Source organism: Pan paniscus, chromosome 10 (assembly GCF_029289425.2).
Source record: "Pan paniscus chromosome 10, NHGRI_mPanPan1-v2.0_pri, whole genome shotgun sequence".
NCBI classification, from domain to species: domain Eukaryota; kingdom Metazoa; phylum Chordata; class Mammalia; order Primates; family Hominidae; genus Pan; species Pan paniscus.
In genome coordinates, this window is record NC_073259.2 from 131,054,546 (window position 1) to 131,076,033 (window position 21,488).

At 53.8% G+C, this 21,488-nt stretch overlaps 2 protein-coding genes across 39 annotated transcripts in view; one reads left to right on the forward strand and one right to left on the reverse strand.

The window, feature by feature from the left end:
- The window catches only part of ABCB9 (ATP binding cassette subfamily B member 9), a 68,425-nt gene extending 51,771 nt beyond the window's left edge, over positions 1–16,654 (reverse strand). For 3 of the 33 annotated variants that reach the window (XM_034934738.3, XM_055096286.2, XM_034934737.2), the window contains exons 1-4: positions 15,868–16,030; positions 8,373–8,453; positions 7,974–8,148; positions 1,339–2,026 (exon numbers count right to left, since the gene is read on the reverse strand). In XM_034934738.3, the coding sequence (XP_034790629.1) occupies positions 1,339–1,939 (601 nt within the window). In that variant the 5' untranslated portion in view covers positions 1,940–2,026; positions 7,974–8,148; positions 8,373–8,453; positions 15,868–16,030. The other 30 variants (XM_055096308.2, XM_055096294.2, XM_055096289.2 and 27 more) reach the window with 26 other exon arrangements.
- Positions 16,351–21,405, forward strand: OGFOD2 (2-oxoglutarate and iron dependent oxygenase domain containing 2). Of its 6 annotated transcripts, none has more exons than XM_014347357.4 (7): positions 16,354–16,490; positions 17,180–17,236; positions 17,967–18,133; positions 18,237–18,336; positions 19,806–19,933; positions 20,117–20,374; positions 20,447–21,405. In XM_014347357.4, the coding sequence occupies exons 5-7, from the start codon at positions 19,895–19,897 to the stop codon at positions 20,708–20,710; spliced, it is 561 nt and encodes a 186-aa protein (XP_014202843.1). In that variant the 5' UTR covers positions 16,354–16,490; positions 17,180–17,236; positions 17,967–18,133; positions 18,237–18,336; positions 19,806–19,894; the 3' UTR covers positions 20,711–21,405. The 6 variants fall into 6 exon arrangements, with proteins under 6 accessions (XP_063449820.1, XP_014202843.1, XP_014202842.1 ...); XM_014347356.4 differs by having other exon boundaries at positions 16,414–16,490; positions 18,020–18,133; XM_003812126.6 differs by having other exon boundaries at positions 16,489–16,752; positions 18,020–18,133.
- Positions 21,406–21,488: the final 83 nt, after the last annotated feature.

Genomic DNA, 21,488 nt, shown 5'->3' on the forward strand with positions numbered 1-21,488 from the left:
TGAGGTACTGGTTGGAAAAATTCCAGAACATATTGTTAAGTGAAAAGAGCAAAACATAAAACAATGTGGGTGAGAGGTGGGGGAGTGACGCATGTTCTTTTGATGTGCTTGTAGCTGCATAAGGAAAAGCTGGGAACATGCACAAGAATTGAGTAAGAAAGAGTGCTTTCCTGGCCACCTGGGAGTTTCTGGGTCCTTTTCCTGCAGTTAGCCCTGGGCAGGATGATCAGGGTAGAATTAGAAGTGAAACACAGCCAGGCATTGTGGCTTGCGCCTGTAATCCCAGTGCTTTGAGAGGCCAAGGTGGGAGGATCACTTGAGCCCAGGAGTTCGAGATCAGCCTGGACAACATAGTGAGATCCTATCTTTACAAATTTTTCTTTTTTTGATTAGCTGGGTGTGGTGCACAACCCTGTAGTCCCAGCTATTTGGGAGACTGAGGTGGGGGGATTACTTGAGCCTGGGAGATTGAAGCTGCCATAAGCTGTGATCATGCCACTGCACTACAGCCTGGGCAACAGAGTGAGACCCTGTCTAAAAAAAGAAAAAAACAGGAGTGGAACTCATAGTTTACTTTTTCTTCTCTTGTCTTTTACTTTTTCCTTTTTTAAATTGAGATGGGGTCTTGTCATATTGCCCAGGCTGGCCTTGAACTCCTGGGCTTAGGCAGTCTTCCCACCTTGGCCTCCCAAAGTGCTGGGATTACAGGCGTGAGCCACCGCGCCTGGCCTATGTTTTCGTTTTAAATTACATAAAATAGAAATGGGGCAGGCACCGTGGATCACGCCTGTAATTCCAGCACTTTGGGAGGCCGAGGCCAGTGGATCACCTGAGGTCAGGAGTTCAAGACCAGCCTGGCCAACATGGCGAAACCCTGTTTCTACTAAAAATACAAAAATTAGTTGGGCGTGGTGGCATATGCCTGTAGTCCCAGCTACTTGGGAGGCTGAGGCAGGAGAATCACTTGAAGCTGGGAGGCAGAGGTTGCAGTGACCTGAGATTGTGCCACTGCACTCTAGCCTAGGTGACAGAGCAATACTATGTTTCGAAAAAATAAATAAATACAATAAATAAATAAATAAATAAATAAATAAAATAGAAATGGGTTCTCGCTATGTTGCCCAGGCTGGTTTTCAACTCCTGGGCTCAAGTGATCTTCCTACCTCAGCCTCCCAAAGTGCTGGGATTATAGATATGAGCCACTATGCCTGGCCTGTTTTCCTTTTCATATCAATTTGATGTCTGAACCACGTAAGTAAAATCTTTTAAAATCTAAGGCAGTCATATCCACCTAATTTGATGTTCTGGTGGCCACGTGTCCCCGAGGTCCTTACTTACCCAGAGCTGCCACGATGAGGAAGAAGGAGGCGGCCACGAGGAAGGCCACGTCGGGCTTGGTGTAGGAGAGCAGCTTCTGCAGCGTGGCCCCAGACGCCTGCTCGGGCGGTGGCCGGCCGCTCCCAGGGAAGCCCTCAGCCTCGGTGGCCGCCCCTGGCTCCAGGGCCTGGGTGCCTGGCCGCACGGTGGACAGCAGCCACCAGAGCAGGAAGGATGCGCCGAGTGAAATGTACGTCCACACGAACAGGGCCCAGAACCAGGGGTCCCGGATGGGCCTGCGCACCTCTGAGAAGAGCAGCAGCTTCACCATGGCATAGATGCCCACGAAGAGGCACACGAGGGTGATGACCAGCCACGAGGCCCGCAGCCGCCGGGGCCCCAGCGCACTGTTCTTGGCCACACCAATGGTGGCTCCCAGCAGCAGGCAGCTGCGGTACAGGCAGGCTGCCCAGAGATCCAGCACCGAGTCAAAGATGTTGAAGTGGCGGATGTCCTCCAGGAGGCTGCGGTCCAGGTGGCTGAAGACATAGATGGCCGTGGTCACGCAGATGTCCACACTCATGAAGGCCAAAGTCACCACCACCGCCTTCCACAGCCGCATCCTGCTGGTTGGAGGTGGGTGGGTGCTGAAGGCCAGGTTGTAGCTCACGGGGGCAAGGCCATCATCATCCACAGGGCGAGGCCAGGCCTGTAGGGACAACAGCAAACATCAGCACAAGGGGTTCAGGTTTGCCACTCGCTGGCTGTGTGACCTTGAGAAAGTCACTTGACATCTCTGAGCCTTAGTTTTCTCATCTGTAAAATGGCAATATCAACTTCCCGGGGTACTAAGAAGATTCCACTCATTCAAGGGATACTTACTGAGTGCCCACTGTGGCCAGGTGCTATTCTTTGTTCTCTGTCATGAACAAAAACACTCTCCTGGAGATGACATACTCATGCAGGAGACAGATAATAAGGAAATGGGCTCACGCCTGTAATCCCAGCACTTTGGGAGGCCGAGGTAGGTGGATCACCTGAGGTCAGGAGTTGAAGACCAGCCTGGCCAACATGGTGAAACCCCCATCTCTACTAAAAATACAAAATTTAGCTGGGTGACAGAGCGAGACTCCATCTCAAAAAAAAAAAAAAAGATAATAAGGAAATGATGTGTGTCTTGTGAGGCCAAGGTTGGAGGATCCCTTGAGGCCAGGAGTTGGAGAGCAGCCTGGGCAACAGGGTGAGACCCTGTCTTTAAAAAGCAAACAAACAAACAAACAAACATTAACTGAGTGTGGTAGCATGCTCCTGTAGTCCAAGCTACTTGGGAGGCCAAGATGGGAGGATCGCTTCTTCAGCCTGGGAGTTCGAGGCCACAGTGAGCTATGATCATGCCACTACACTCCAGCCCTGGTGACAGCAAGATCCTATCTCTAAAAAAAAAATTTTTTTTAATTAAAAAAAAGAGATAAGGGTTGTGGTGGAAAAAAGAGGGGGGTAAATAGGATGGGGTGAGGGTGAATAGGATGGGGTGGGGGAAGACAGAGATCAATTTTATTTTATTTATTTATTCATTTGAGACAGAGTCTTGCTCTGTCGCCCAGGCTGGAGTACAGTGGTGCGATCCCGGCTCACCGCAACCTCCGTCTCCCTGGTTCAAGCGATTCTCCTGCCTCAGCCCCCCAAGTAGCTGGGACTACAGGTACCCCACCACCATGACCGGCTAACTTTTTGTATTTTTTTTTAGTAGAGACGGGGTTTCACCATGTTGGCCAGGCTGTTCTCAAACTCCTGACCTCAAGTGATCCACCTGCCTCAGTATCCCAAAGTCTGGGATCATAAGCGTGAGCCACTGTGCGGGGCCAGAGATCAATTTTAAATAGGGGGCCAGAGAAGACCTCGCTGGGTAGGTAACACTTGAGCAAGACTTGAAAGAGGTACGGAAGTCTGCCAAGTGGCTATCTGGGGAAAAGCACTTGGCACAGGTGAAACAGTGCCAGAGCCCCAAGGCAGGAGTGCCCCTTGGGAAGGCAGCAAGGCCCCATGAGATCAGAGAGGGTGGGGAGTATCTGGAGGATTTTGCATCCATAGTGAGGACGAAGCTGAGATAAGCAGAGTTTAATAAACAGCCGCTGTCTTTACTACCACTACTCATTTCTCTGAACCTGTTTCCTCATTTGCAAAATGTGAGTGTGAGGTTCAATGTGTCAGTTCTGGGCAGAGTGCCTGGTGCATAATTGCCGCTGATTGTAATCAACCATATACAGTGTGTGCTTAATAAATGTTTGTCCACTTTTCTCCTCCCACGTCAGGCCTTCTATCTCTGCAACCCCAAATAAACTATTTTGGTCTAAGAGGGAACTTGACAGCTGTGGGGGTGGCTTGCAGGCCACACAGCAATCCAGAAACCTTGGCATCTGCTTGGAAGTTTCCAGAATCCTCCTGCCCAGGTTGGCCCTCGTGCCCAGCCCTAGGCCCCTTTGGTTTTCTGAATCTTGATGTCTGCTTTATCCAAGGCATCTCCCGGCACTGGGTCCCTCAGGACTCCCCCAGAGCCGCAGGGACACCCGGGAAGCGGGCCTGGAGGCCTGAGTTTGTGAGTGGGGCTTGTCCAGGGTAGGGTTAGGACTGGGCTGGGGTGTGTCCCTGGGTGCTACCTCCTGTCTCAGCTCCAGTCCTTCCTCCCCTGGGCCTTTTGTTGTCATATCTGCAAAATGGGCTGAGCTCTAGATCCCCCAAGAGGAGGGGTGAGGCGCTGGGTGACAGCGGGGATGACTGTCGTGGCTGGGAAGGGGCCATCCTGAGAGAGATCCTCTCCCCGAAGCTCTGGCGCCCAGGTGCCCAAACCGCTCACACTGTGGCATGACTGGAACCTCACACAGTCCCACGAGGCCAGGGTTTCCATATTCCCGTTTACAGTTAGGGAAACTGAGGCACAGAGAGACAAAACCACCTGATCCAGACATTCAGCCAACAAGGGCCCAAGCCAGGATGACTTGAGGCAGTCAGTGAGTGTAGGACCCCAGCATCTGCCTCTCCACCTGTCTACTGCGTGCCTGGCACAAAGCAGTTGTCTAATAACTACAAGCAGACAGGGATGTAACACTGCACTTCCTGTGAGCCCTGCCCTGCACCATGTGCTTCAAATCCAGGTGGCCCCACCTATTTAATCCTCACAGCAACTTCGTGAGATGTGCACTGTCATCCCTTCCACTTAACAGATGGAGAAACTGAGGCCCAGAGAAGTGAAGAATTTGCCCAAGATTACATACACAGTTTCTGAATAGCAGAGCTGGGATGTGGATTCATAGGTGTCTGAGCCCAGAATCTGTGTTCTTCACCCCTAAACTAAGATAACATTCAATATAGAAAATGCTACCAGGGGCCAGGCGTGGTGGCTCACACCTGTAATCCCATCTGGGCCTCTTGGGAGGCCAAGATGGGCAACAGCTTGAGCTCACGAGTTCGATTCCAGCCTGGGCAACATGGCGAAATCCCGTCTCTACTAAAAATACAAAAATTAGCCGAGCATGGTGGTGCACGCCTGTAACCCCAGCAACTCAGGAGGCTGAGGCAGAAGAATCACTTGAAACTGGGAGGTGGAGGTTGTGCTGAGCCGAGATTGCGCCACTGCACTCCAGCCTGGGTGACAGAGTGAAAGAAAATGCTACCGGGAAGTGTTCATCTAAGGAAAAGGGTCCCCAGCAGAGGGCTGGGCCGTGTGGCAGAGGTGATAAGACTGCTGAGGCTAATTGCTGGCAATGACAGCAGCTGCTGCCAGCTGACATTGGCTGCAGGCACTTACATGCGTCAGCACTCACCAGAGCCCTATGAAGTAGGTCCTATCGTTATCCCCATTTTACAGTTAGGAAAACTGAGGAACAGAGAGGTTAAGTGACCTGCCCTGGGTCACAGAGCTAGGTGACCCACAGAGCTGGGTCACAAGCTGGGATGTGAACCCTGGCCATCCAGTTCCAAAATCTGTACTCTCAACTCCATAGCTCCAACCCTTCAAAACAGCCTCTCCAGGAGGTAGGCACAACCCCTACTGATGCTGAGAAGGGGTCTGAGATGCAGAGGGCGAATGGAGTGGGGGGATATAACGACCCCCAAGCCTGGGCCCTGCTTTCACCCCCGCACCTCCAGGCACACCGAAGCCCATCGCAGAGATGACAGTTGCTTAGTCAGCAGCTGCCCCTCCAAAGACGGTCAGGGCCAAGCAGGGTCAAGGGCAAGGGGAAGTGGGTAGGATGGTCGGACACCCTCAGCCCAGGTCCTGGCTCCCTCCCCAGCCCTGCCTGTGCTGCCCACGCAGGCTCCTGTCTGCTGCAATGCAGAGGCCGTGGGGAGCGAGCGAGTGGGTGAGCTCCAGTCAGAGCCCAGGGAGGGAAGCTCCTGGCCCGGTGCCATTCCAGGCCTCCCAGCCAAGCCACTGCCGGCTGCACCAGGTGCTGCCAGCCGCCTCAGCTGCTGCTCTCCTCGTGGTGGGCACATGGGGTCCCTCAGTCCCCAGAAAGGGGCTGGGGCTCAGAAGTGGAACAGGAGGCAGATCCGCAAGACTCAAAACCTGGACAGCAGCCCAGGGGCTTGGCTGACTCTCCCAACCTGACTCCCAGCCTCTGGGGGAATTCCTTCCCCATCCCCCGACAGCCCAGGGTACCAGTCATGCCCCCCGCCTCCAGAAGCCTATTTATCTTCATCAGAATAAACAAAATTTCAAACACCCATATCGCAGACTACCAAAGCCACATTTTGCAGATGGGGAAACTGAGGCCCAGAGAGGGAGGGGGTGAGGCTTGTCTCAGGTCATCCACCAGGCTGGGGCAGAGTAGTGCTAGCACCTGGGTCCCTGCCCCAAAGCACTAGTCCTTCTACCACAGGCTCCTAGCAGAGTGGAATCCAGCCCCGGGTCGGGTTACAGTCCTCGGTGGGGACAGTTACTCCGTTATTTTTAAAGCTACTGGGCAGAAGCGTGACCACCAGCCAAGGCTGCTTAGAGGCCCGTCACCGCTCTCCAACTGCCTGACTCAGAGGATGCGCTGGGCTCGGCCAGGTGGAGCTGGAGGGCAAATTGTGAGCACATGGGTGACCTGCTTGGCCTGAGGGACAAGGACAAGGTGGTGGCCAGAATAGGCCCCACCCAGAACCGGACAAGGCCCAGGAAGACAGGGGTGGCTCGCCCTGACTCCGCGCACTAAAGAATGGCACAGGATAAGCAAGTGGCCTTGTCCCCACCAGGGGTCTTGTCAAAGGCTTTTCTTCCCAGGGTAGGAGACATTAGTTGGGGTATCTCTAGGCATTAGCTGCAGAGAAGGCCAGAAGATGATAGATAGCAGTTATTATGACGCTGCAACAGAGACCCTTTGCAGAGAAGGCCAGGAGACAATAGATAAAAGTTATTATGACACTGCAACAGAGACCCTTCACCGGGCCCTACTATGTGCCTGGCACCTCCCAAAGCAGTCAGGCCTCCCCACTTCCCTGGGAGGACCCTGTGGTCATCAGCTTCGTTTTACAGCTGGGGAGACAGAAGAGGTTAAGTGACACGCAGAAAAAGGACGAAGGCAGGATGGAGACCCGCATCCAGGGTCTCCAGGATGGAGACTCGGGGGTCCCCTGTCCAGGCTATTCAGGGATTGCAAGAAAAGGGGCCAAAGAACTTGGGTGGCCCAGTGGCCTCGGTTCACCCCTGACATGGTGAGCTTTTTACCCCGGCGTGGGCCCAGACCCAGATAAGCCCATTCCATTCGCTGCGCAGCAAAGCACTGACTGACAGAGGCCCGCTGGGTGGGAGGGCCTGACTGTGGGGGTCCCTGGCTCTGGGGCAGGAGCGGGCTGGGTCTGCGCGGGTCCATCCTGATTTCATCCCTGCTGAGCCTCCGGCAGCCCACGTGGGGCCCAGCCTCACTCTGGGACTTGAGAAGCTGTCTCAGGTGCTCTCAGCTCTAGGAGAGGCAAAGAGGCGCGAGGTGCCCTTCCCCCAAGCCTCCTCTTGTCACCTGGCCCTGCACTATCCGGAAAAGGGGAATGGGCAGAGGCGGGGATCCTGTCAGCCCAGCTTAAAGCTGTCTCAGTTAATGTCAGGCCGGGGGAGGAGGCTTTTTTTTTTTTTTCCAGAGGCCCAGAAATAAAAGAGGCTCCCCTGGGAACCTACAGGCCTCACTGCCAGGGTGGATGGCGGGGAGCAGCGGCAGCCCACTGGTCTGCTGAGGAGACTGAGAAAAGGGCTTTGCCCAGGTCAGCAGGAACAGGCCAGATCCCCAGGCTTCTGCCAAAGCCCTGGTGCTCAGGATCCCTGGGAAGCCCTGACATGGACAGTGGGAGCCCTCAGAAGGCGCGCCAGCCCCGTCCTGGGGGAACGACAGCCATCCCAGGATCCTCCAACACCTCCCACATTTTCCAAGAGGCAGCGGCGCCTGGGGGGTTAAAAAAAATGGCAACATTCGCCCTACGGGCGCGGAAAGGATGCTGCAGGGATGGGGGCTGGGAGCTGCGGCTGCGGGCTCCGGGAGGGCTCCAGGGAGGCTCCCACCTTCAACCGAGATGCCTATTCCCACCGAGGCAGGGGTGCCCAGACGCCCCCCAACCCGTGCCTGGCCTGGCACCCTGGCCTGGAAAGGTCCCAAAACCAGGGGTCTAGGGTGACTTGCCCTTACCTGTTACCTGGCACCAGGTGAGCTGTGGGAGGGGGCGCGCAGCAGGCTCGGGTCTGGGGTGCAGGTTCCGCGCTGCTCATTGGAGACTGCGCCGGACGCGGTCCTCGCTCCGCTTTTCCCGCTGCTCCTCCCCGCCTCCCGCCTGCGCTGCGCCGCTGCAAGGTCGGAGCTGAGCCTGGCGTGCGTTGAGACAGGCTGATGGACGGGGCGGGGCCTCAGTGACGGAGGGGGCGGGGATCCTGGGGCAAGGACCGGCGGAGCCTCCCGGGAGGGGCGGGGCCTCAGGAGGAGTGGGCGGGCTCTCCTGGACGGGGCGGGGCCCCCGAGGAGGGGGCTGGCGAAGCCTCCTGGTGGGGACGGGCCTCCTGGGGGCGGGGCCAAAGCTGGCCACCTGCTCACCTGTGGCAAACTCCTCCCACATCTGGCCAGCCAGGCCCTCCACACTGCGTGCTGGCCTCCACCTGGAGCCACAGGCCCATCCTGAGGGGACGGAAATGGTTTCACCTGAAGGAGGCCAGCTTTTTAACTGGCCTTTTTCCCTGGAGGGACAGCCAGCCAGTCCAGGAGGGTGGGTTATGGTCCTCATTCATTCACTTATTCTTTCATTCGTTCACCCAACAGATATTTATCCAGTGCCTACGGCGTGCCATATGCCCTTTTAAGCATTTGAAATTAAACAATTAACAAAACAAGATCCTTGCCCTTCTGGAGCTGACATTCTAGTGAGGGTGTCAGACAACACATATAAGCAAATGAGATATACTGGAAGGGAATACATTTTACGAAGAAAATTGGTGCAAGATCAGGGATTCGGGGCATTGGAGAGGGGAGGCAGCGATATGTCCTCAGTGACTGCCAGGTGCTGGGAACACAGCTGTGTGTGAAAAGACAGAAAACTCCCAGCCTTCATGGCATGAAGGGGACAGAACATCAGCAAGTAAGTGCATAAGGCCATTCAGGTACTGGATGCAGTAAAATAAATAAAAGTGTGTAAGTGAAAGGTGAGAAGGCGTGAGCCACGGGGAGGGAGGAACATCCTACGCTAAGGCCTGCAAGTTCAAAGGCTCTGAGGTGGGAACCAACTTGGCCACTTGAGGACCAGAAAAGGGTCCATGTGGCCTGAACCGTGGGAAGTGGGTGGGGGAGTGGGCTTACGGCCCAGAGGGGCAGCAGGTGGGGCTAGAACTGCCCACATCCCTGGATCCTCTGATCAGAGGCTTTGTTTTTTCCTGAGACAGAGACTCCAGGATGGAGTGCAGTGGTGAGTTCTCAGCTCACTGCAGCCTCTGCCTCCCAGCTTCAAGTGATTCTCCTGCCTCAGCTTCCCAGGTAGGTGGGATTACAGGTGTCCGCTACCACGCCTGGCTAATTTTTGTATTTTTAGTAGAGATGGGGTTTAGCCATGTTGGCCAGGCTGGTCTCAAACTCCTGACCTCAAGTGATCTGCCCTCCTTGGCCTTCCAAACTGCTGGGATTAGAGTCGTGAGCCATGTGTGCCCAGCCCTGAACAGAGGCTTTTTGGAGCACTCTCTGAATTGGAAATGTCCTCTGCTACTTGATGGGACAGCTTCTTTAGAGGGGAATTTGTTCAGAACTTACAACACTATGTTTTTTTTTAACCCAGAAGGAATTTCCTCTACAGATAGACTTGTGCAAGGGAGCTAAGGTACTAGCTTAAAGGTAGTTACTACAGTAGCAAAAGTCTGGAAATAACCTAAATACCCTTCCATAGGGAACTGGCCAAATAATTAGAGAACACCTGTTCAACAGAATACTCTGTAGCCGGAAAAAAAAAATAGAAGACATAGAGTTATATAAAGGTATGGAATGACCTCCTAAATGTATTGAGAAAAAACCAAGGAGAGAATAAAGTTGAACCATGTTACTATTGGTGCAAAAACAAAGGCAAATATCTAATTGTACTTGAAGACGGTATCTTGGATGGACTGTCCAAAAAGCAGGAGTCACTCAGAGCTGGGCTCTGTCATTTATGCTGTGTGACCTTAAAGAGGTGACTTTGCCTATCTGAGCCTGTTTTCTCATCAGAGAAATGGGGTAATAAAGATATCGACTACATCAGGTAAAGGTAAAATGTGACAAGGCCGGTGAGGGCAGCCCCTGGCATGTGATAAACTTTCAGTAAAGGAGAACAAGGATTATTTTTAGGAGAGATGGGATGACTGAACCTTTATGTAACTATTAGCATAGTATAGCAAAAATCAACAGGAGCTGTCAGAAATGTGAAACGGACAGAAACAAGTCGGCCTCATCACATGCCATTTCTTCACATGGATGTTGCTTTCCAGCGATCAAGTTTGCAAGCTCTCCAGTCTCTCATTCCTCTGTACCTTTTTTTTTTTTTTTTTTTTTTGAGATGGAGTCTTGCTCTGACACCCAGGCTCACTGCAGCCTCCACCTCCCGGGTTCAAGCGTTCTTCCCACCACAGCCTCCCGAGTAGTTGGGATTGCAAGCACGTACCAACACGCCCGGCTGACTTTTGTACTTTTAGTAGAGATGGGGTTTTGCCATGTTGGCCAGGCTGGTCTCGAACTCCTGACTTCAGGTGATCCACCCACCTTGGCCTCCCACGGTGCTGGGATTACAAGCATCAGCCACCGCACCCGGCCTCTCTGTACCTTTGCATAGCTTGTCACCTCTGCCAAGGATGGGCTTCTCAAATCCTGGCCACTGCGTCCCTTTCACATATCTGGCCCACTCTCCTTGCACTTGAAACAATCTTAGAATGAGAGCTTGGTGAGGCGGGGAAGGTAAGCTGCAATGTCAGGTGCACTGCAGGAGGCTGTCAGCCTTGTGACAAGGGGAAGGTGAAACAGGTGAGGCACAGGTGAGTGGGCCACCAGTCACTGCTTTCCCAGCATCCTTTCCACCCCCCCCCCCCCCACCCGCTGCCGTGTGGCAGCCAACTGGCTTGAGTGGTCCCATTTGCATCCCCAGCCTAGTCACAGAGACTGTCTCTGGTAAACTTGGACTAAGAACCATTGTGTGAGTGACTGCTAATGGATACGGTGTCTTTTTGGGTGAGGAATGTTCTAAAAGTTGATTGTAGTGATGATTGCACAACTCTGTGAATATACTAAAAACTCTTGAATTGTACACTTTAATTTGGTGAATTGTATGGTATGTAAAGTATATCTCAATAAAGCTATTATTACAAAAGGAAGTCCAGGCAATGTGGCTTATGCCTGTAATCCCAGCACTTTGGGAGGCCAAGGTGGGAGGATCACCTGAACCCAGCCCGGGCAACACAGTGGGACCCAGTTGCTACAAACAATTTAAAAAATTAGCTAGGTGTGGTGGCACATGCCTGTAGTCCCAGCTACTCAGGAGGCTGAGGTGGGAGGATTGCTTGAACCTGGGATGTTGAGGCTGCAATGAGCTGTGTCCATACCACTGAACTCCAGCCTGGGCAACAGAGACCCTGTCTCAAAAAAAAAAAAAAGAGAGAAAGAAAAAACACTCCATGCCATATGCCATAAAGGAAATGCAAATTAAAACAGCAATGTGATATCAATACACACACACTAGAATAGCTGAGATCTGGAACACTGACAACACCAAATGCTGTCAGCGATGAGGAACAACAGGGACTCCCATTCATTGCTGCTGGGAATGCAAAACAGTCCAGCTAGGGAGGAAGGCAGTTCGGCAGGTTTTTTAATAAAACTAACTATGCTCTTACTACATGATCAGGCAATCACACTCCGTGATATTTACCCAGAGGAAGTAAAAATTTACGTCTACAGAAACACCTGTCCACAGATGTTTATAGAAGCTTTATCATTATTACTTTCGAGATGGAGTCTCACTCTGTCTCCCAGGCTGGAGTGCAATGGCATGAACTCAGCTCACTGCAACCTCCGCCTCCCGGGGTCAAGTGATTCTCCTGCCTCAGCCTCCCGATCAGCTGGGATTACAGAAGCCTGCCACCATGCCCGGCTAATTTATTTATTTATTTATTTGAGATGGACTCTCGCTCTGTCACCCAGGCTGCAGGGCAGTGGTGTGATCTCGGCTCACTGCAACCCCCACCTCCTAGGCTCCAGTGACTCTCCTGCGTCAGCCTCCCGAGTAGCTGGGATTACAGGCGCATGCCACCACGCCTGGCTAATTTTTGTATTTTTGGTAGAGATGAAGTTTCACCATATTGGCCAGGCTGGTCTAGAACTCCTGACCTCAGGTGATCCACCTGCCTCGGCCTCCCAAAGTGCTGGGATTACAGGTGTGAGCCACCACACCCAGCCTGGAAGCTTTATTCTATTGAATGTTTCCAACACAAAGAAATGATAGATGTTTGAGATGATATATATGCTCATGACCCTGATCTGATCACTATGCATTATATGTATTGAAACATCACTACATACCCCATGAGCATGTAAAATGATTTGTCGACTAAAAAATAAACAAAAATAAAATAAAATAAAGCTTTATTCGTAATTGCCTAAACTTGGAAGCAACTATGATGTTGTTCAGCAGGTGAATGGATGCACTGTGGTACACCCAGACAACAGAATATTATTCAGTGCTAAAATGAAATGAGCTATCAAGCCATGAAAAGGCACGGAGGAACCTTCAATGCACATTCCTAAGAGAAGGAAGCAATCTGAAAAAGCTCCCTACTGTATGATTCCTACCATATGACATTCTGGAAAAGGCAAAACGGTGGAGACAGTACAAAGATCAGTGTTTGCCAAGGGTTAGTGAGAAGGAAGGGGTGAGTAGGCAGGGCACAGAGGATTTTTAGGGCAGTGAAACTACTCCATATAATACTGTAATGGTAGATGCATGCCACATACATTTGTCAAAAACTATAGGCCTGTAATCCCAGCACTTTGGGAGGCCAAGGCGGGTGGATCACCTGAGGTCAGGAGTTCGAGACCAGCCTGGCCAATATGGTGAAACCCTGTCTCTACCAAAAATATTTAAAAAAATTAACCAAGTGTGGTGGCACACCCCTGTAATCCCAGCTACTCAGGAGGCTGAGGCAGGAAAATCGCTTGAACCCAGGAGGCGGAAGATGCAGTGAGCTGAGATCATGCCACTGCAGTCCAGCCTGGGCGACAGAGTGAGACTCCATCTCAAAAAAAAAAAAAAAAAAAAATCAAAAACAAACAAAAACAACAAAAAAACTATAGAATATGTTTATTTAATTTTTAATGATTTTTTTGAGACAGGGTCTCATTCTGTCACCCAGGCTGGGGTTCAGCAGCATGACCTCTGCCCATGCAACCTCTGCTTCCCAGGTTCAAGTGATTCTCCCACCTCAGCCTCCTGAGTAGCTGGGATCATAGGTGCGCCACCACAACCAGCTAATTTTCGTATTTTTCATAGAGACGGGATTTTGCCATGTTGACCAGGCTGGTCTCGAACTCCTGAGCTCAAGCGATCTGCCCACCTCGACCTCCCAAAGTGCTGGGATTACAGGTGTGAGCCACTGCGCCCAGCCAAAAACTATAGAATATATGAATCCTAATGTAAACTGCCAGCTTTGGATGATAATGAGGTGTCAGTGTGGGTTCACTGACCATAACAAATGTACTGGCTCGTGTGGGATGGTGATGGTGGGGGAGGCTGTGTGTGCTGTGGCTATACTTGCTACTCAATTTTGCTGTGAGCCTAAAACTGATCTTAAAAAAAAGGAAATCTATTAAAAGTGGTTAAAATGGTAAATTTCGTTATGTAGATGTTATCATAATAAAAAGAATGTTCATAGCAGCTTCATTCATAATGTCTTTTTTTGTTGTTGTTGTTGAGACAGAGTCTCACTCTGTCACCCAGGCTGGAGTGCAGTGGTGCAATCTTGGCTCACTGCAAGCTCCACCTCCCAGGTTTACGCCATTCTCCTGCCTCAGCCTCCCGAGCAGCTGGGACTACAGACGCCAGCCACCGCGCCCGGCTAATTTTTTGTAGCCAGGATGGTCTGGATCTCCTGACCTCGTGATCCACCCGCCTTGGCCTCCCAAAGTGCTAGGATTACAGGCGTAAGCCACGGCGCCTGGCCTCATTCATAATGTCTTTAAACTGGAAACAGCGTAAATGTCTGTCAGCTGTAGAATGGGTCAATGACTTGTGGAATGTTCACTCAAGGGAATAGAAAGCAGTCGAGAAAAATAACAGGGGCGCTTCTACGGGGGCTGGAATGTTCTGATTGGGATCTGGGTGCTGGTTACATGGGTTTGTCCAGTGCTCTATGTTGACTTTTTTGTTTTTGTTTTCTGAGACAGAGTCTCACTCTGTCGCCCAGGCTGGAGTGCAGTGGCGCAATCTCGGCTCACTGCAGCCTCCGCCTCCTGGGTTCAAGCGATTCTCATGCCTCAGCCTCCCCAGTAGCTGGGATTACAGGCGTGTGCTACCACGCCTGGATAATTTTGTTATATTTTTAGTAGAGACGGGGTTTCACCATGTTGCCCAGGCTGGTCTCGAACTCCTGACCTCAGGTAATCCGCTGGCCTCAGCCTCCCAAAGTGCTAGGATTACAGGCGTGAGCCACCACACCTGGCCTCTATGTCAATTTTTAAACTATGTGTAAATATACACATATACAGACATATACATATGATTGCACATTCATATACATATATTCACATACACATATACATACCACTCTGGAATCAAGATACTCTAATTCCGGAGCGTTCTAATTCTGGTCTGCTACTCACTAGGTTTATGACTCTAGACAGATTCCTGTACCCACCTCAGTTTCCTTATCTGTAAAATGGAGATAATAATACCTTAAGCAGTCAACAAAGATACATGTCAGTGCTGGCTGGTAGCACATGTTGATTCAGTACTTGCTGGTAAATATTCTTCTTGCTGCTGCTCCCTTCGGTGACTGAGCCCAGAGTGTCTGGAAGGAGGAGAGGGTCCATGGAGAGGACCAATCTAAACTGATAAGCAGGCCGGGCGCAGTGGTCTCAGTTCTAGACCAGCCTGGCCAACATGGCGAAATCCCGTTTCTACTAAAAATACAAAAACTTTGGGAGGCCGAGGCAGGGGGACCACGAGGTCAGGAGATCAAGACCATCCTGGCTAACACGGTGAAACCCCGTCTCTACTAAAAACACAAAAAATTAGCCGGGCGTGGTGGCGGGCGCCTGTAGTCCCAGCTACTCGGGAGGCTGAGCCAGGAGAATGGCGTGAACCCGGGAGGCGGAGCTTACAGTGAGCCGAGATCGTGCCACTGCACTCCAGCCTGGGCGACAGAGCAAGACTCCGTCTCAAAACAAACAAACAAAAAACAAAAAACAAAAAAATTAGCTGGGCGTGGTGGCGCCTGCCGATAATCCCAGCTATTCGGGAGGCTGAGGCAGGAAAACTGCTTGAATCCGGGAGGCAGAGGTTGCAGTGAGCGGAGATCGCGCCACTGCACTCCAGCCTGGGTGAAACTCTATCTCAAAAAGTAAATAAACAAATAAATAAACTGATAGGTACAACACGCTCATCTTGCAAACTGCTGCAAACGGAGAGGGGGTGAGGGTGGGGTGGGGTGCTGCATGTGCCAGGCCTGCCTGGTGGGTGGCTGGGGAGCCGACCTGCCCTGGGCCTCCTGGGGAAAAAGGGCAGTTAGGCGGGTAATGAACATTGATCTGGGGAAATGGATCCTTTCCTAGATAACAGGGCCTCTCACTATCACTGGGCAATCAAGACGACTGTAAAACGTTAAACACCTTCTCGGGCCGGGCAGCTCTGCACGAGAAAACCCCAAATCCCACATACTCCCACCACTCCCAGAAGCCCTGTGGTGGTTAACTGGGGAACTCTGTAGGGTTCAAACGCCATATTTGCCCCTTACTGGATGTGTGACCTGCGGCGGGTCCCTGTGCCTCTCTGGGTCTCAGTTTCCTCATCCGTAAGACGGTGATATAATAGTACCTAGCTCAAAGGTTTAATGCTGGTAGATTCCTGAGCAAAGGTCCGGGGAGAGAAGAGGCTCGGTCTGCAAGAGTTGTCATTTGTTGGCTGCGGTGAGACCACGCCCCGTCGCCCTCCCACACCTGACCCCGCCCTCCCGCGTCCATTGGGAACGCCACCGGAAGTAATGCGAGACGGAGCGTTTTGGCGGAGACACTCACTGGGGCAATCTGAGGTAATCCAAGACTGTGGCGGAGGGACCGGAAGCGCCAGGCAGGGACCCGGGGTAGATGCTAAATCCAAACTGAAACGTACAGGGCTGGATGATTGAAGCACCAGCGGGAACTAGTCGGACCTCCGAGCTCTTTAAACTGTCCTCAGCCTTCCCCGTGGGCTCGGCTGGTTCTCCACGAGCTCCGGGCAGACGGGGAGGGGGGGGGGTCGGCGTTTAAGTCAAAGGCCTTGGGGCTCCGAGTCCCTTCCTTTCCCCGTCCTGTGAAGGCGCGACCCAGTTCAGCTGTCTGTAAAAAAGTGGAGCCATTAGTCCCTGCCTCGTAGTGGGAAAACTGGGAGGCGGAACGAGGAGGCCGCCGGTCCCAACCCGGCCCAGGAGCATCTTTCTCCGCAGACCGTTTCCTGGCGAGGTGCGTCTTCGTCCTTTTCCGCCCTTGGGAACTTAGAGCGGCCCCTTGGCCGCTGGTTCCGCGCCTCCCGCGGTTGGGGGCGTGCCCGAAGTCTCTCTACGGAAGCTGGTAGGGCTGTGGGCGCTTCACTATGGCGACGGTGGGGGCTCCGCGGCGCTTCTGCCGCTGCGCCTGCTTCTGCACCGATAACTTGTACGTGGCGCGCTATGGGCTGCACGTGCGCTTTCGAGGCGAGCAGCAGCTGCGCCGGGACTACGGCCCGGTGAGTGGCCGCTGTCGTCCCTACGGAGCAGTGGGCAGAGAGGGGTAGTGGAGGAGGGAAGTTCGTCCCCAGGGTCGTTTGCTTTGCGCACGCCGCGCACCGTATCTTCAAATACAAGAATGACGGCCTCTCTTTGCCTCGGTTTTCTCACCGTAAAGGGGTAATAGTATCTCCCTGTGAGATTGTGAGGAAGGAATGAACAAGCATGTAGGGTGCTTAGGACAGGGCCGGGGTCAGCTTGCCGCCTCACAGCAACACCAGCCCGGAGCCCTGTCCTGAGCTTGACAGGGTTCCGCAGTTCATTCTCTCCATGATCCTTTGAGGTCGGGGCTCCTCTCCCCATTTTAAGCAGGGGAAACTGAGGCTTAGAGAGTGAAGGGATTTCCTCAGGTCATACAGTCATGCTCAGTGTTCTTTCTGCTCCCAGATCCTGCGCAGCCGAGGCTGTGTTAGCGCCAAGGACTTCCAGCAGCTGTTAGCAGAGGTACCAGTCCCCTGCCCCTGCACAGCTCCTCGTTAGATTTGTGTCCGCAGCTTGAGGACACAGCTTGAGCCTAGCCTCAGTCCCTGATCCCTGAAGGGTCACTTAGGCCCTCACTTTCCTCCTTCCTGCCCCCCACTCATCCCTCCACACCTGAGTCTTGGCACCAGGAGAGAGAAGGGGAAATGCTAAGTTGCTAAGTTGCCTAGTCATGCCGTTCTTAACAGCTCTGCGAGATAAGCACAAGCACCACTCTCATTTTGGATTGGGAAGCTGAGGCTTAAAGAGGGATCACTTGCCCAGGCTTTTACAGCAGGAGCAGATGTGATCCCAGCCACAGCTTTCAGGCCCTTGGGCTCCTCACACCTTACCATATACCCCGCAGGCTGCTGCCAGGGCTGCTGCCCCGCTCCCTCCTCCTCCTTCCCCTGGAGTCAGTGGTGGGAAGCTTCCCAGGAGAGTCCTCAGCAACCTTTGGAACACAGGACTTGGCCATGACTGTCTCCTGTCCCTATGTGGGCCCAGATGGTTGAGGTACATCTAGGGGTTCTCATCCCAGCTAGGCTCAGGTTGGGGCAGTCTGAAACAGGATGGGTCCCCTTCTAGAAGTCCCTTTCAGCTAACAGTCTGGAACTTGCAGTTGACCCAGATAGATTCAGGAGTGTAGGCTAGACTTGGCTTCCAGCCTGGGCCCTGTCTGGCGTTCTGGGCTTCAGTTTCTTCATCTGTACAGTGGCCTCAGGAGGATGGGAGGCCCCACCTGGTAACAACCCTGTGCCACCCCAGCTTGAGCAGGAGGTGGAGCGGCGGCGGCGGCTGGGGCAGGAGTCAGCAGCTAGGAAAGCCCTCATCGCGAGTTCCTACCACCCGGCACGGCCTGAGGTCTACGACTCACTGCAGGTACCAGCCAGCCAGAGTGCTTGAAGGCCGGTACTGGAAAGAGGAGGTAGCATCCAGGGCTGGGGGTGCTGCCTGCCCCACAGCTGGTGTGTTTTGCTCCCAGGATGCAGCTCTGGCTCCCGAGTTCCTGGCCGTGACTGAGTACAGCGTGTCCCCAGGCGCAGACCTCAAGGGCCTTCTCCAGCGGCTGGAGACAGTATCGGGTGAGGTCCTGGCCCTGAGACCTGGCAGGACCAGGGAATGGCAGCCTGGGAAACCTGGGTGTGGGATGCTGGGGTCCCTCCAGCCACCATCTCTGCCTCCAAAAACCAAACCAGCAGGAGCTGGAAGGGTCAGTGGGACCAACCTGCCAGGAGCAGGACATCCGCATTCATTCATTCAATACCTGCCATGAGCCTGGTATCTTCATTCTTTCCTTCACCCTTCCTTCGTGCCCTCATCCAGCAAATAGTGGATATTTGTGTCATGTGTGGGACAGCTGGCACACTCAAACAGGGCTGATCCAAGATCTTAAAGGGACCATTGAGACAGGTATGGGCAGGATAAAGGGACCAGTAAGGAATGGCAAAGCCCGGCCCCCCAGGGCTGGCAACAGGAGGGAGCAGTTACCACCTGGAGTTGTGGCTCTGGGCGGAGGCCTGCAGCCATGCCAAACTCCAAGTAGGGCAAGAAATGCCCCACTTCTCTTCAGATTTCCTGCTGGGCTCACTTATTGGCTAAACCCAGCAGGAAATGCTGGGCAAGGGAGGTTTGCGTGTTGTTTAACCTCTGATTCAGTTTCCTTATCTGTAAAATGGGAGCAACAGTAACCCCCTCTCTTAAGGCACTGCGACGATCAAGTGAGTTAATCTGCATAGAGTGCCTGTCACAGGGCCCGCACGTAGTGTTTGGAAAGTGTTTCCTATTCTTATTGGCACTGATAGCCTGGGCTAGGGGCTCCTGTGGGAGGCAGATACAAGTTTCCCCTCATGGAGCCTGTGCTTTGTTGGGGGTCATGGGTGGAATGAATCCCCCTCCTCCCAGCCTGGGGGTGCTCTCCTCATTGCCTTCCACTCCCCGGCAGCTGAGATAGTGCTGAGGCTGTTGGCTGGGGCAGGGCCTAGGCTGCGAGGTGGCCCCATCGTGGGCACACTAGCCCTGCACCCCTGGGCATTGGTGCGTCCGCCAAGAAATGTTTAGGTTTCCATTCTCAGCCTGGCTTCTTCCCCCTCAGGGCCCAGCAAGAAAGAACAGCCCCTTCTGGCCTTCCTGCTGGGGGACAGAGGCTCCCAGAGCCACTTCTGAGTTGGGGTACAGACTTCGGTGGCTCATCAGATGAAAGGAGGTGCAGAGAGAGCCTGAAGTTGGCTCTGTGATCCCGACTTGGCTGTCACTGGCCTGCTGGGTGTCCCTGGGCTACTTCCTTCCCCTCTCTGGGCCTCAGGACCCATATGTGAGCTCCCAGGGCCAGCCCTGTGGACACTTGTAGTCTGGGGAAAGGTTCCGGGCATAAGTGGGGGGCATGGGAATCGGCCTCCCCTGCTCCTCATGTTACTTCCTTAAGTCATCGCAATAGCCCTGAAAAGCAAAGGCCTCATCCCCATGGCACAGGTGATGAAACAGGAAGACTGAAGCCCAGGCCTGGCAGGCCCACGGCCACATTCAGGCCAACAGACCATCCCTCCTTCCACAGAGGAGAAGCGCATCTACCGGGTGCCTGTGTTCACAGCGCCCTTCTGCCAGGCCCTGCTGGAAGAGCTGGAGCACTTCGAGCAGTCGGACATGCCTAAGGGGAGGCCCAACACCATGAACAACTACGGGGTGGGTGAGGCCTGGCCGGTGGCAGAGGAGGGGGTGGCTGGGGTCAGGAGGCAGTGTCAGAGGTTCTGCAGATGGGCTGCCTGCCCGGGCTGCGAAAGAAGGTCACAGTGGGATCACCGTGGAGTGGAAGCCCAGGGTTGCAGCCCTCTAGTTTCCTTGCTGACCCCAGGAATCCCCTCCCAGGTGCTGCTGCACGAGCTCGGGCTGGACGAGCCGCTGATGACACCACTGCGGGAGCGCTTCCTGCAGCCGCTGATGGCCCTGCTGTACCCTGACTGTGGCGGGGGCCGGCTCGACAGCCACCGGGCCTTTGTGGTCAAATACGCGCCGGGCCAGGACCTGGAGCTGGGCTGCCACTATGATAATGCTGAGCTTACCCTCAATGTGGCCTTGGGCAAGGTCTTCACGGGGGGCGCCCTGTATTTTGGGGGCCTCTTCCAGGTGAGTGTGTGACCCATGCGGCAGGGCCTGGGGCAGCTGTGAGTGCCCAGGCCTGAGTCGTGCCATCTGCAGGCACCCACAGCCCTGACGGAGCCCCTGGAGGTGGAGCACGTGGTGGGCCAGGGTGTCCTCCACCGTGGCGGCCAGCTGCATGGAGCCCGGCCCTTGGGCACTGGTGAGCGTTGGAACCTTGTCGTCTGGCTCCGAGCCTCTGCTGTGCGCAACAGCCTCTGTCCCATGTGCTGCCGTGAGCCCGACCTGGTGGACGATGAGGGCTTCGGTGATGGCTTCACCCGAGAGGAGCCCGCCACGGTGGATGTATGTGCGCTCACCTGAGCTTGCTTGGGCCCAGTGTGGGGGTGGCAGGCAGGTGAGGGCTCCGTTGCCTTGGTCTGGGGGCAGAAATAAAATCCCTGCAGCCTACTGCACTTCTTGGCTCAAGGGTGTGCCAGCTTCTGGGTCATTCTATGGGCAAAGATGCTGCCTTAGTTCAGGTTTGTCAGAAGCAGAGTCTGGAATGGGGCTTCAGCGAGGGAGTCAGGGAAGCAGGGGAGGGGAGGGAGCAGCTGGGCAAGGAAGTGGCTTCAGAGGACGTCCAGCCTCAGCTGGCCCCACGGAGAGCTCCAGGCAGAGCCCACAGTACCACAGTGTGCCCACACCACCGGTTACTGGCTCCTGGATGAGGGGGCCAGAGAGGAGTGAATAACTTCCCAGACACTTATCTCCAGGGCAGGGTGCCTTCCAGTAGCCAAGGGAAGCCTCCAGAGAGCACAGATGTGAACCCTCAGCAGCAGGCATCACCCCCAGTGGACTCGGGTGGGCCACCAGTAGCATCTTCTAGATGGCAGAGGGGTGAATGGCAGGGCCGGGAACCAGGCTGCCCGGGTTCCCATTCTGCTTCTGCCACTTCCAGCTGTGTGGCTTTAGGTGAGCCTTCACCTTTTGGTGCCTTCGTTTCCTCATTTAGCACCTGCCTCCTAGAGCTGTTTTGGGAGTCAAATGCGCTGACGTATATAAAGTGCTTTCCAAGATCCCTTTGTGTTTGCGGCTGTCATTGTGGAAGAGTTGCAACTTGGGGGCCCGAGATTGGATGAAGCGCACAGCCACGCTTTGG

Bases quoted from the DNA above. Each gene is read 5' to 3' on its own strand.
- OGFOD2 (XM_003812126.6), top strand. From the start codon at position 16,621: ATGGCGACGGTGGGGGCTCCGCGGCGCTTCTGCCGCTGCGCCTGCTTC. The intron at 18,337-19,805 runs GTGAGGTCCTGG...CTCCTTCCACAG, and splicing joins GCGGCTGGAGACAGTATCGG to AGGAGAAGCGCATCTACCGG. The intron at 20,375-20,446 runs GTGAGTGTGTGA...TGCCATCTGCAG, and splicing joins ATTTTGGGGGCCTCTTCCAG to GCACCCACAGCCCTGACGGA.